The 13,454-nt window shown below is 27.8% G+C and overlaps 1 protein-coding gene across 2 annotated transcripts in view; it reads left to right on the forward strand.

Moving 5' to 3' along the window:
- Positions 1 to 4,445: 4,445 nt before the first annotated feature.
- The window catches only part of LOC100214758 (uncharacterized), a 134,392-nt gene continuing 125,383 nt past the window's right edge, over positions 4,446 to 13,454 (forward strand). For both annotated transcript variants that reach the window (XM_065804846.1, XM_065804847.1), the window contains exons 1-3: positions 4,446 to 4,669; positions 11,576 to 11,757; positions 11,939 to 12,118. In XM_065804846.1, the coding sequence (XP_065660918.1) occupies positions 4,504 to 4,669; positions 11,576 to 11,757; positions 11,939 to 12,118 (528 nt within the window). In that variant the 5' untranslated portion in view covers positions 4,446 to 4,503. The remainder of the gene's footprint in view (positions 4,670 to 11,575; positions 11,758 to 11,938; positions 12,119 to 13,454) is intronic.

A 13,454-nucleotide genomic window follows, 5' to 3' on the forward strand; every position in this document is an offset into this window, starting at 1 on the left:
CCATCCATACCCATACCTTCTTTGAGTCCTTGTCTGTTAACAATATATATATTTGTAATTAAATTTTATTTTTTGCGAATGGGAATTGTATTTATAAAAATACAATTTCTTTAATTTCTTAAAATTGTATTTTAAGCAAATGAAAATTAAAAAATAAAAATAAAAAGGTAGGGTGTGCAAGGTCTGCATCTAAAAAACTTTGAAGTGGATATAGCAATCCATACATCTAAAATAAAAAAAAATACTCAAAACTTTTTGATAAAGCTAAAAATAACTCCCAACACAGATGGGAAATAATTTAAGAAATCACTGGAAAATAAAAAGCTCAAACTACTTACCCCAGATGATTAAAGTTGATAACAAAAGCATATATGAGCCTTATTTAGTAATTTCTTAGTACTTACGGATAATTGCATTTATTCTAATGAGTTATTTTTGCTTTATCCTTTGAAGAGATTAAAAAAGCCTACAAATCTCTTAAAAAAATAAAACAGTAGGAGCTGATGGAATTAATGGAAGGATAATTATAGAGTTTTATGAACAGTTAAATGTTATTCTATTTAAAGATTTTAAAATATCTATTGATCAAGGAGTTTTTCTTGATTGATTAAAAATTGCCAAAATAATTCCAATTTTAAAAGAAGGTGAAAGAACTAATACTAGTAATTAACGCCCAAGTAACAGTTAAAATCTATTCATGTCTCTTGTTAAAGAGTTTGCACGCTTACCTTTGTTTTTTTTAATATTTTTTGTTTTCTTGTTTGTTCCTTAATACAAATATATATATATATATATATATATATATATATATATATATATATATATATATATATATATATATATATATATATATATATATATATATATATATATAATAATTTCATATGAAGAATTCGTTAAAAAGAAAACTTTCTGCATTTTTAGTTTGAAACAAGCAGTTTTTCAAGAATTGTTTGTTAAACTGAATAAAACCTTGCAAAAGTTGTCCCAAATAAAAAAAATTTATTATTGACGACACTATAATAAGGGTTAACGTAAGTTGCCTTTTAACTTAAAGAAGAATATTTGAAAAAGTATAAAATCATTAAGTACAACTTTTCTAGTAATCTACAACCTACAACCTACAACCTACAATCTACAACTTACAACCTACAACCTACAACCTACAACCTACAATCTACAACCTACAACCTACAACCTAAAAGGCATCGATATTGTATTCTATCACTGTTACATAATATAATTTAGATGGTTAGCTAAAAAGTCCGATAACTTGTCATTTCTTTTAAGGACAAACACCTAAGTGTCAAAAATTCGGTTTTACTTTATGATTTTGTTTTTAAAGGTTTTTTGATGTCTAAAATACTCTGCGATGAACATGGTCTTATAAATCAACCCTGGTAAAACACAATTTATTCTAGTTAAATCCCCTAGAAGCAAACTGCCTGACAATGCTGATCTACATAGAGGCACCTTGCAAATACAACTGTTACTACTGTAAAACTTCTTAGTACTCATATAGACAGTTATTTAACCTTTTGACCTAATGTTGATAAGTTAGTCAAAAAATGTCATGGTATCCGATCCTACGCCGCCCATCCTTTTGAAATCTGTTAGCAATTCTAGAGGACGGGTATATTAAACTACCAAAGTCCAATAAATTTATTGGTAGTAGGCGGTTTCTCTGTTTTGCAGCAATCTTAATGAAAGAAAAGAACTTTTTCAAAGATAATAATAATAATAAAAAGTACTAATATATATATATATATATATATATATATATATATATATATATATATATATATATATATATATATATATATATATATATATATATATATATATATATATATATATATGAGCACGGCATAGTCAAGCGCTTGAAAAAGGGCTGGAAGGTTTTTCACACAATAACTATCAGTTTTTCAAATTTTTGAAATTTCTATGAATTATAGTTAATATATTTTGATTTTACTAACACAGCATAGTTACCCAAGTGTAATTGACTTTAAAGAAGATTAAATAATAATAATAATAATAATAATAATAATAATAACAATAATAATAATAATAATAACAATAATAACAACAATAATAATAATAATAATAATAATAATAATGGCCGTAAAACATATAATGTTTTTTAAAACATTACTGTTTTACATTTGTAATAAACAAAATGAAACGCCAAGTTGCGCTTTTAGATGTACCGACATTCGTATTGAAGTTTAAGGAAGATAATAGTTTGTTTATAACAAAAATTAAAGTATTGAGAGAAAATAAATGATTTAGATTAAAGTGAATAATTTAAAAAAGGAATAAATTAACAGAAGATATTAAAAAATGAGTTGTAAAATGAAATGAAGTCGCATGTGAAACAGTATATTTTGACATAACTAATTCAAACTATTTTGACATAACTAATTCAAACAATTTTTACTGCAAATAAAATAAAGTGATTTAATAAAATATTGTGAGAGAATTTTTCCAGTAAAATAAATATTATTCGAAGAATTCATGACTTTAAGTATAAAGAAATTAGTTGTAAATCAACAACAACAAGTACTTCATTATTTGTTGAATTAACAAGTAGTTCTTATAAACTTACGTCATTTAAAGCAGCTTAATGGTTTAAAGATAGTGGGAATTGCAAAAGTTTATATAGATACTTATAAAAATCAATTGGAAAGACCGTCATAATCGATTTTGAAATGCATAAAAATAACTGGTTTTGAAAAAAATATTTTCACTAATGAAGTTGAATTAGTTTTCACTTGAGAAAGTGAATTAGTTTTTACATAAAAAGGTAAATCGAACAACATCTTTGGTAATAGAATTGTCTATCCAGGCAGTGTACTCCATTAAGACAGCATCAAAACAACCTTGGAATCATTGGACCATTGTTCCAATGTTGAACCAAAGTTTGTGTGCTGCTTTAGTATATTATTTGAGTAATTTAAATTAAAAAAATACTAGAAACCATCTTATTTATTTGTTAGTAATAATGATTCAGCCTATTAATATTTTTTGTAAAAAATTGTTGTTTGTTTAGAAATTGTCTGGGTTGAAGTTGGATCTTTTAGCCTTAACATATATTGTTAATTAAATTTCTTTTATGCAATATAGTTTTTTATACTAAAATTTATTTTGGCTTTTTATTTTTTATTTGTTAGTTTCTACTCCTCATTTATTTTCTAAGCTTTTAAAAAAAAAATCATTTTTATTTATAAAGATTAGTTAATAGCAACCTCTGTTTAATAGGGATAACAAAAAAATAACATTAGCAAAATAGCAAATAAAATACAAAACCGGTGTTTAATAAAAAATTTAATCAACAAAATCTAATGGACACCATAATAATTCCAGATTGTAAATAGACACTATACGATCAGGTCTTGTCGACGAGAACTCCTTTAGCGCTTAATATAAGCGCCAACATTAAAATACGTTAAATAAATGTTTTCTGATAAAAAATTGTTTACATGGTTGATTACAAAGTAAACATGCTGAATGAATGCTCGTTATTAACAGTAATAATAAAAAAAAGGGGTTTTCAAGAATTTAAAAGAATAATAGTATGTTTTGAGTCAAAAAAATAATTTTTATAGGATTCCGTTTCAAAGAAAAAGAAAGAAGTTTTTAGTTGCATTTAAAGCTACGTTGCTCCATAAAAACTTTATAAAAATTCTTAATGCAAGTTTTGTAAAAAAGGTATTTTTTAAACTTCGTTGATTGATTACTAGCTCATATAATATTGGAAACAATTTATTAAAACAAAGTCTATTATATTCAAACTTTGTGAATCATAGTGTAGACAAATTTGTTCATACAAAGTCTGATTAATGTTTCAAACTTGTTTTCACTGTTGTCAGCTTGGCAACTCCCATAGTCGATATGGATTATTTCGGATCTTTTTGTTTATTTCAAAAAAGAAAAGAAAATCTTTTAAAAAAATGCAATCAGCACTTTTTAAAATCAGTTGTATGTATCGAAAAAATATTATACCATATACTATATAGTAAAATATTTTTTAAACTATACATTGGGTATGATATCCAGAGGCAATTTTACAGGGTTTGTGGGGCGTGGGGGTGTTCAACTCCAATAAAGAAGTTAATTTTTAATTTATAGTCGGTTTTCTTACGATTTTAGTTGACTAGTCGGGTATTTGACACAAATCAGTCAGGTAAATTTTAATTTTGAGGACCTTTTTTGTTTGTTTTTATTTTTTTATTTTTTAAGAAGTCAGTCGAGTACTTTTTAGGTATTCCCCCCCCCCCCTCCTTATTTTATTTGTAGAACCGATAATATATGATGATACATGGATATCTCTGATGATATATGGAAATTATAAAAAATTTAAGGGATGTTTCCATAGGAAAACACGATATTCAAATTTGAGGTAAGGGCCCTCACTTTAAATTTTTTTGCGAACCTGTTTTTTTAGAAGGGGCGAATTGAACTTTTCTAATCAGTCCGAATAACCGTTTGCGATGAAGGAAAATGGCATTTTCCGATACCAACATAAGCTTTTCAAAGTTACCATCAACTTTTCAGTATTCTCAGTCTTTAAATTGTATTATTGCAACATCAGAAGAGATTGGATTTGAAATAATTGATATCCATTCTGGAAAGAAATCATGTATTCCATTTAATACCGATGATAAAGGTTTGTCCGTAAATCTTTTTGCCTTTATTATCGTTGAATGTTGCAAAATAGCTTAAGTCGATCATTCTCTTTAGAAAAAAGATCTAAATGTGGTAGTGTTTTTAATTAAAAAGGAGGATCATTAATGTTTAATATGGGGCATTGTGTCCAAATAAATAAATAAATAAGAAAACTGTAATAATGTTTTAGCTAAGTTTGTTATTTTATTAAACTATACAGTGATCAATTAGACTTCTGTCGTAAACGTTTTAACTGTTGGATGAAAATTGTGTTTTGTGGTGAAATTAAAGATCTTAACTAACATAAAAATCATTTTTATAGATTCTTTATTTGAAAATCAAATGATCTTAAGTCACTTGTTATAAAAAAAGCATAAACCTAACCGTAACCCTAAAGCACCTATCGGAAGCATTGGCATGACAAGTTTTCTGTGTTTGATGTTTTTCTGATTTCTAACCAAGATTTTTTGTCGTCTATTTTACTACTGATTACTAAAATTATACTATATTAATTTTATTGATTTACTATTTTGCTACTAATTTTATGATTGCTAATATAGAGAATAACTGTCACAATTGGTTTCAAAACATTAAAAAAATTTATAGATTGTTTAAATAAAAGAATTTATAGGTTGTTTAACACAAAAAGGTGTTAAATAATTTTTCCACATTTTTTTTTTCTTTTGTAAGTACACAACCTGGTTTTTATCTTTTTTAATACAGCATTGCAATAAATTAAATTTTTGTTATTAATTTAATGTTTAATTAATAATTTAAAATTTTGTTAATAATTTTATATTATTAATTGTAATTATTCAAAATATATATTAATACAATGGTGGTGTAGTGGGAGAGTGCTTGTTTTATTAAAGTAAAAAGTTTCAAGTTTGTTCTTCACTACATTTCTGGTTGTACCACACTTAACTTGTTTCTCTGCACAGCGGCCTTGTTTGTCAAGGTTTATGTTATAGGAGTTATAGAGTTAAGAGAGGGTTGTAACCACAATTAAAGTAGCATCCTTGACTGTAGTGGCTTTCTCAGCCTTTGGGAGGTGAATTAACATTAAATATATAGAATAGTATTAGTAACTCAAATAAATTTAAAGATAAATACACCGACTGACTTACATAGAGATTGACACACAAGGTGTTTATACATCAGCAACACTGAAACTATTTGGTTTTAACAGTCTTTTAATTTTAAGTTTTTAAACTGTTTTCTGTCTCATTATCTGAAAATTATCGCAGTTATTGCCATTTTTTTTTTATTTAAAAAAAAATATTTTAGCTTGTAAAACTCCCTTTTAAATTCATTTTTATTTTAATTTTCATCTAAGAAGAATAATAAATGCAAATAGAAGCAAGTACATTTTTATGCAATCAAACAGCAATTATTTTCATTTATCTTATGTAATTAAGGTTTTTGCTTTTACATTTTTATATATATAACTAACAATATTGCTAACTTATATGTTTGTTTGGCACCAAGTGTCTGGCAATGGATGACGCGATTTCTAATACTATTTTAAATAAAAATACAAGAAAGTTATGCTTTATAATTTGATAAATTTTAGCTGGTTTTTGAAACATCTTAGGTACCTCTTACCTGTCAAAGCCACCACGATCTAAAGTACATCGTTGACCATTGTTTCTACTTTTTTTGGAAGTATACTCAGAGAAACTTTCAGCTTTTTTAAAATTATGTAGGTCTGGTTGCCTCAGATCCTCAGATTACAAGTCCCCCTAGAAGTCTTTGCGGTCTTATTACAGAGCACCGTGTAAGAGCATTTGAAAGAAAGTTCATGCCTTTTGGTTGATTAAAGGCTAGATATGGTGTCATTATAAAAATACTTGTCTTCAGCAGATGTTACCTGCATCCAGCTACTGTCTTGTATAAATCCTTTTAGACAAAGATTTTTGGGCAAGCAGAATAATTCTTTTGACCAGCATTACACACCTTCATCTAATAAGCTGGCTTAAATATAAACTTGTGTTATATTGTTTCCTGCCCAACATAAATTTTGGATCTTCTTGACTCTGCTCTTGGGTATTGTCTCCTAATAAAGTTACAGCTCTAAAACTCAGGTTAATGGTTGGGAGGTCATTTGGTAGTAAGTTTCCACAAACTCTCTGAGACTGATTCCATTAACAGGTGCAAAATATTAGATTATTACCATTGCCATGATGTACATGAATAGTGACTGCGTTAGTGCTTTTGGTGTGCACTTTGCAAATGACTCTGGATTATTTAAAAAGACAACTCCATAGCTCGTTGCTTAAGGTGCCATGTACTATTTGTGATTGACTCTTATAAAAATGACTAAAACACCTAAAAATGTTAAACATTTTTAAACCATCACCAACAACTGTTTCAATCTATTTTATATTAACAAACTTGGTCTACGCAGTAATTTTTAATCAGTTGAATCCTACCTCTTATAAAAGTCACTAAACTTACTTGCTATTATGCCTATTATACTTTGATTTTCAAAAATTCCAATAGTTACATGCTTGTCCTGGGTATATAATTATGCATCATTTTACCCATCTGTCCTGTAATCAGATTTAAACCTCTAACAATTCTTTTAAATACTTCTATTTAGCACTTCTTCACTCAATGACCATGCCCTTTCTCTTTATCCATCAGCTAATTTTGTTATTATTGGAGACTTTAATGCTCTTAACACTAAATGGCTTAGCTCTAACATTGCTGACCCTGCTGGGACTAAAGCTCATAACTTCTATATTTCTCAATCTCTTCCTCATATAGTGAACTTTGTGATTAGGGTTGTTTTAAAAACTTTGTTTTCAAAACAAACCTTAACCTTATCTTCATTCTTTAATTTGTGTCATGTCTCTGTCATGACACAAATTAAAGAATGAAGATAAGGTTAAGGTTTGTTTCTCCTTTTTCTGCTTTAACTCAGTTTCTCCTTTTTCTGCTTTAGATGGTTGGGGCCATGTAATGATCTCTTTAAATCTATTATTTCCTACTTCTTTGGATTCACCAAATGATGACTCAACTATATACTGCTCTCTTGACAAAAAGTAATAACTTTTTGACAACTTAAAACAGACAGTTAATCTTGGATTTGATTTCTCCTATGTAACAGCTCTGAATTTTAACTAAGTTATTTACTGCAAACTAAATCTTTATTTATCACAATATTGCTGACATTTCTTAATCGATGAATTGCAACTCTCTTATTGAATTTCTCCTTTTGGTCTCGTTTAGGACGACTGGCATGGAAAACATATATAAAGTTGATTGCAAAGTTAGCATCTGCTAAGGTTCTCTCTCTTTATTGTGCTTGCCATTTCCTTACTTCTGATTCCTTTCTCTTCCTCTTTAAATCTTTTTCTTATCCTTGTATTGAATATTTTTGTCATATTTGGGTTCTTTTAATGATTCTCTTTATCTTCTAGACAAGGTCTAGAGGAAAAAGAACATCATTAAAAGTATTAAAAAGCAATCTTTGCAGGTAGAGTATTGGACCTGCTATCTACCAAGCATGAATCACTGTTGCATCATTGTGAGGTTGTATCTTTTTAAGCTTTTTTACAAATACTGCTCATGATCACTGTTTTTTTTTTCATGTGTGACATTGCAAGAAAGGTATTTACTGATTTGTAGTATATACATATACAAATATTCTTTGAAAATTAGATATTTTCTGTTTAAGTTATATAAAAATATTTAGATAATACTTTTATGTTATTAGCATAATATTTACTAATTTTTATGATAAATGGAAAATAATATACCAAGCCTTCCTGGTAAGTTCGTGCGGTCGCACACCTTGTTTATTCATGCTTAATGTAACTTCTTAAGACAACTTGACCACCTTTTTATATTTTTAAGAACTTGTGTTTTAAGAATTTGTGGCAAAATAAAGTTTAAAAGAAACTATAAAGAATAAAACAGCAATACTCGAAGAAAGAAAACGAATACTTTACAAAATAGCAAAATCAATCAAACAAACTAAAAAAAAAATTGAAAATTAAAAAAGGTAAAATTTAGTGAAAAAATATTTTATACCTAAATACTTTACTGTTTTTTTTAATATTTTTTTAAGTCCAATTGATACAAGTCCAAAAAATTGATACAAGTTCAAAATTGATACAAGTCCAAAATTGAAACAAGTCCAAAATTAATACAATTACCAAAATTGATACAATTTTCCACTACCAAATTGATACAAGTCGAGGAAAAATGCAGATGAGAATACAACAAAAATAAAAACATTTTTTGATATACAATTTTTTCGCAACTTTTTTCAGTCAGTATATTAAGGAAATACTTTATAATTTATTCTAGAAACATGGACAATTTTAAATTTGTTTTTCAAATGTTTTTGCTAAACTTCACTGTTTTTATCAATGCACAGCACAGTGGGCCCAGAAGGCAAAGTTTTGGAAATAGGATCATAACTAATGGTTAAGAAATCCTAGAAAACTCATTTAGGACTTTTTAGAAAGTTATAACTTTTTTGCTTGTTATAGAAAAATTTAAATTTTTAATATTAAACTAAATTTGTGGATTGGGTTCAAATTACCATATTTGTTCATTTTTGTTAAATACTCTGCTTGTATGCTTATTTGAACCACAATCTTGGCATAACTTTGGAGGATGTGAATGGATAAATTGGTTTAAAACAAGGATCTGATCTCCGTAAAGACGACTTATCACATCTGTAAGTTGTTCTAGATACATCACATATTAGTTCACCAAGTGGTCCTGTTTTTTTAACCCAAAGTCTATAATCTATATGACACCGATACAGTAGTTTACAAAAACCAGGTAGTGCTATTTATATATGAATGTGTAATACATATACTTTTTTGATCAGATTTGGTTTGTGGTTTTTTAGATAGTCCTTTTCGTGTGACAAAATCTCCAGTTTTAGTCGGAATGATACCATCCTTATTAACTAGCTTTTCATACAACATCCAAGTTTCTTCTGATGAACGATCAATCAGAAATCCTTCACTAACTCTCCTAATATCTGTCCATGCAGTAGTTTTTGTTTTGAAAAGTATACAATCTGAACCTCCTAATCTGCTGATGAGTCATTTAAACTTTAAATCCTTCATGCAAAATATATATTTATTTCATTGAATATAAATTTTGACATTGATATAATTTTTGCCAAACAGACAACATTCCTTCAGCATTTAACTCTTCTCGTGCGTTATCAGTAGTTAGGACAATAAGATCTAGCAAATCTTGATTAGATTCTGTTTCTCTCATCAAAAACATAATGATCTTGATACATTTGGTGAATAATTTTGCCAGTCATAATTTTCGATGGCATATTAGTTTCAGAGGAATAAGACCATATTGAAACATCTTTTTGACTTTCTTTTAATCATTTCTTTTGATTTCATCCATACTTGTTGCCCTGCTCCATCACAACCATCCTTAAAACACATCTGATACTCGTTGCCGTCTAATGCCGTCTAAAAGAATTAATTATATTCAAAACAGAATCAATTGTCATTTTTACAAGCTCTTTGTATTAAACAGAAACTCTTCCAGTCAAAACATTACTAATTGTAGGGCACAGTTTTTTTCTTCCTTCAAGCAATTCATTGATTGTTGGAAAATAGATGCCTTTTGAAGCAATAAAAAATCTTAATCTTCTCACTTGCTCTTTACTTAGTGTAAAGGAATACATTAAAGCAATCGATTCATCTATGCTGTTGGTATCTGTTGTTTCCATATGGTTTGTAAAAATATCATTTTCAACTCGAGCAATACTTTTATTATTTTGTGTGTTAACTCTATATAAGAGGTAACCCAATAACTGGTTAACATGCAACTCTAGACACTTATTAGTGATAAAGTTGTTTAAATAATTAAGAAGTTCTTGTGTCCTCTCTTTTTTCATCTTATCACACAGTTCTGTAAAAGATTTTCTTTGTTTTGAAAAACACAGTTCTGTTATGTAAGATCCTCTACTTCATAAATAATATCTTTTGATGCTTGTGAAAGTATAAATGCATATCCATTTTTCTTGAAGTGTTTCTCTTTCAGGCGTTTATAAGATTTCCATGTTTTTTCACACACATTTTCAAACTCCTGTGAATTAACTAATAGTTCAAAGTTTTTATAAAGTATTTCTTTAATGGCTGAATATGTTACTGAATTTGACTTATCAGTTTTGTCAGCTTTAATAAATTGTGTGAATAAATCTATTTTACATTTTTATTTTCCTCCATAACATTTATTTTTTATTTTATTTTAAAAAGTTACGAACTGCCATGGTTTGTGTGTATAAGAAAATTATTTTAAATGTGGATGAAAAAGGCGTGTGACCGCACACGTTTCCCAGGAAGGCTGGTATACTGACATATAAAATTAAAATATTATAAACTTTGTTAACTGTAGAAATGTGTATCAATTTTTTTCCAAGCGTGAAGAAAATTTTTTTTTGAATCCTTAATGTAATTATTAAGCATGCTACAAACAGGTGGTTTACAAATAACTTAAATAATTTTTTTTTCTATTTATTTGAATTTTTATTTTTTCTGTCAATTGCTTCTGTCAATCACTTTCTGTCAATTGCTTTGTGTCAATCGCTTGCTGTCAACTGTTTTCTTGCTCTATAACTCTGTTTTCTCTCATGATAAAAATTAAAAAAAAGAAAAACTAAAATTTATGTTTATATTTCAAATTATTTTTTATTTATTTTTGAGGTAGGTTTCATTTCAATATTTAATAATTCATTAATTTAAGAAAAAATTTAACAACTGTTTTTTTAAGAATTTTTTTCCAAAGCATTTTAATTTTTTATTATTGTCATTCTTTACAATTAACATATAGAGATAATTTTTGTTGGCGTACATTCTTACAATATATTTATTTTTTATATAATGTAAACTTTTTTTTCAATTTAATATTGTAGCAAGATCCGTCAGTCCACAACTTTGTGTTTATTTTGAAAAAGAAGAAAAGATTGTTGTTACTTCTAATCATATCGTTGGTTGCCGTGCAACAAATAATGAGCAAGTTTACTTGCACACCATTCTGCAATTATCCCAAATACCTAGTAGTGAAATTGTTACAATAGAGCTTGGTATTGCCAAGGTAATTAAGTGATTTTAAATTTATCAAGGATACAGTTTATGTATTTTGTAGGATTTTATTTATGTTAACCATGCAACAGTTACCACGTTGTTAACATGTTACCATGTAACTCACAAATTTTTAATCAGGGTTTATTTTTTGAACAAAAAAAATTTCGTGATTTTATGTATCATAATCTTAGGCTGGCCTATTACTTGTAGCTCTTGAAAAATGCATAAAAACTACTGATCCATTTTCATCTGCTCCTGGAATGAGCAGTGAAGCACATAAAAAGCAGTTTGAAGAAGTTATTAATACCTTAAGGGATGAATATGAAAAATCAGTCCTACTTATGAAAGATGCTTCTGGTCTCAGTCTAAAGGTATTATGATAGTTATATTATTATATATTTATATATTATCAAGTGAAATTATATATGTATGTATATATGTGTGTATGTATGTAGGTATGTATGTATGTATGTATGTATGTATGTATGTATGTATGTATGTATGTATGTATGTATGTATGTATGTATGTATGTATGTATGTATGTATGTATGTATGTATGTATGTATGTATGTATGTATGTATGTATGTATGTATGTATGTATGAATGTATGCATGTATGTATGTATCTATGTATGTTAGGGTGGGTCATACTTTTAAAATTTTGGATATGGGAGCGCGCGAAACATTTTTTTTATGTATTAGGGTATTAGAAGAGACGTGAATAATTTTTTTTTCTTAAAAAGTTCATCTAGTGTGGGCGCAGGGCGTTTAAAAAACGACAGTTTTACGAAAAACTTTAAAAAAAATTAGTATACAAAACTGGTTGTTGTTATTTTCAATGTGCGTAATGCTACTAGTATAAAATGAGGTGAATCATGAAACATAGTCATCAAACTTTGTGGGCTTTGGACTTATATCCTCCCTTCCATTATTATTAAAAACCATTAAAATTATTTAAATACAGGAAATGGTGTAGGATTTTTTATTTTTATAAAGTTCCAATAGCTTATTTGTAGGATTATTACTAAGATAATAGTTTCCTGACGATTTGCAGTTTAAACGAGTTTTATTTATTTATGATCACTTTGGCATCCTAAATATTGTAATAAAAATGTAAATTACATTTTTATTACAATATTTAGGATGCCAAAGTGATGCCCTAAATTAGTCCCAAAGTAGGCCCTAAATTGCATGAGATATTGGGTAATGGACTCAAACTTTGTTTATCAGAGCTGCCTAGGCTGAGAGATAGTTTACGGTATGGAATTTTGTTGCGTGATAGATCAGTTACACATTTGAATACAAGATGTATGTGTATACAAATATTTATTAAAATAAAAAGTATTTTGATGTCAGCAAATTCTACAATCCCGTTGGTCTCAGAAAAATACGCAGTCGATAAACTTGTCCTTGAATGGAAGATTGCAAAAGACATTAGAAAACTGAGAACTACAAAAAAAAGAAATATGTATACGGACAAGCTTGATAAGTTATTTGACTTGACGAAATGTAAGTGCAACATCTTTAGCTGTAATGAAAATGGATGGAATGGTTGTCTTTTTAAAGCTCATGTAACTTGCATATGTCCAAAAGTAGCAAAGATACCTTTGCAAGAACTATTTTTCCTACAAGCTCAAAGAAATAAAATTGGTAACAAAAGTTCTTTACAAATAGGATTAGTTGATATACCAGAGACACATCGGTTA

This window comes from Hydra vulgaris, chromosome 09 (genome assembly GCF_038396675.1).
Source record: "Hydra vulgaris chromosome 09, alternate assembly HydraT2T_AEP".
Lineage (NCBI taxonomy): Eukaryota > Metazoa > Cnidaria > Hydrozoa > Anthoathecata > Hydridae > Hydra > Hydra vulgaris.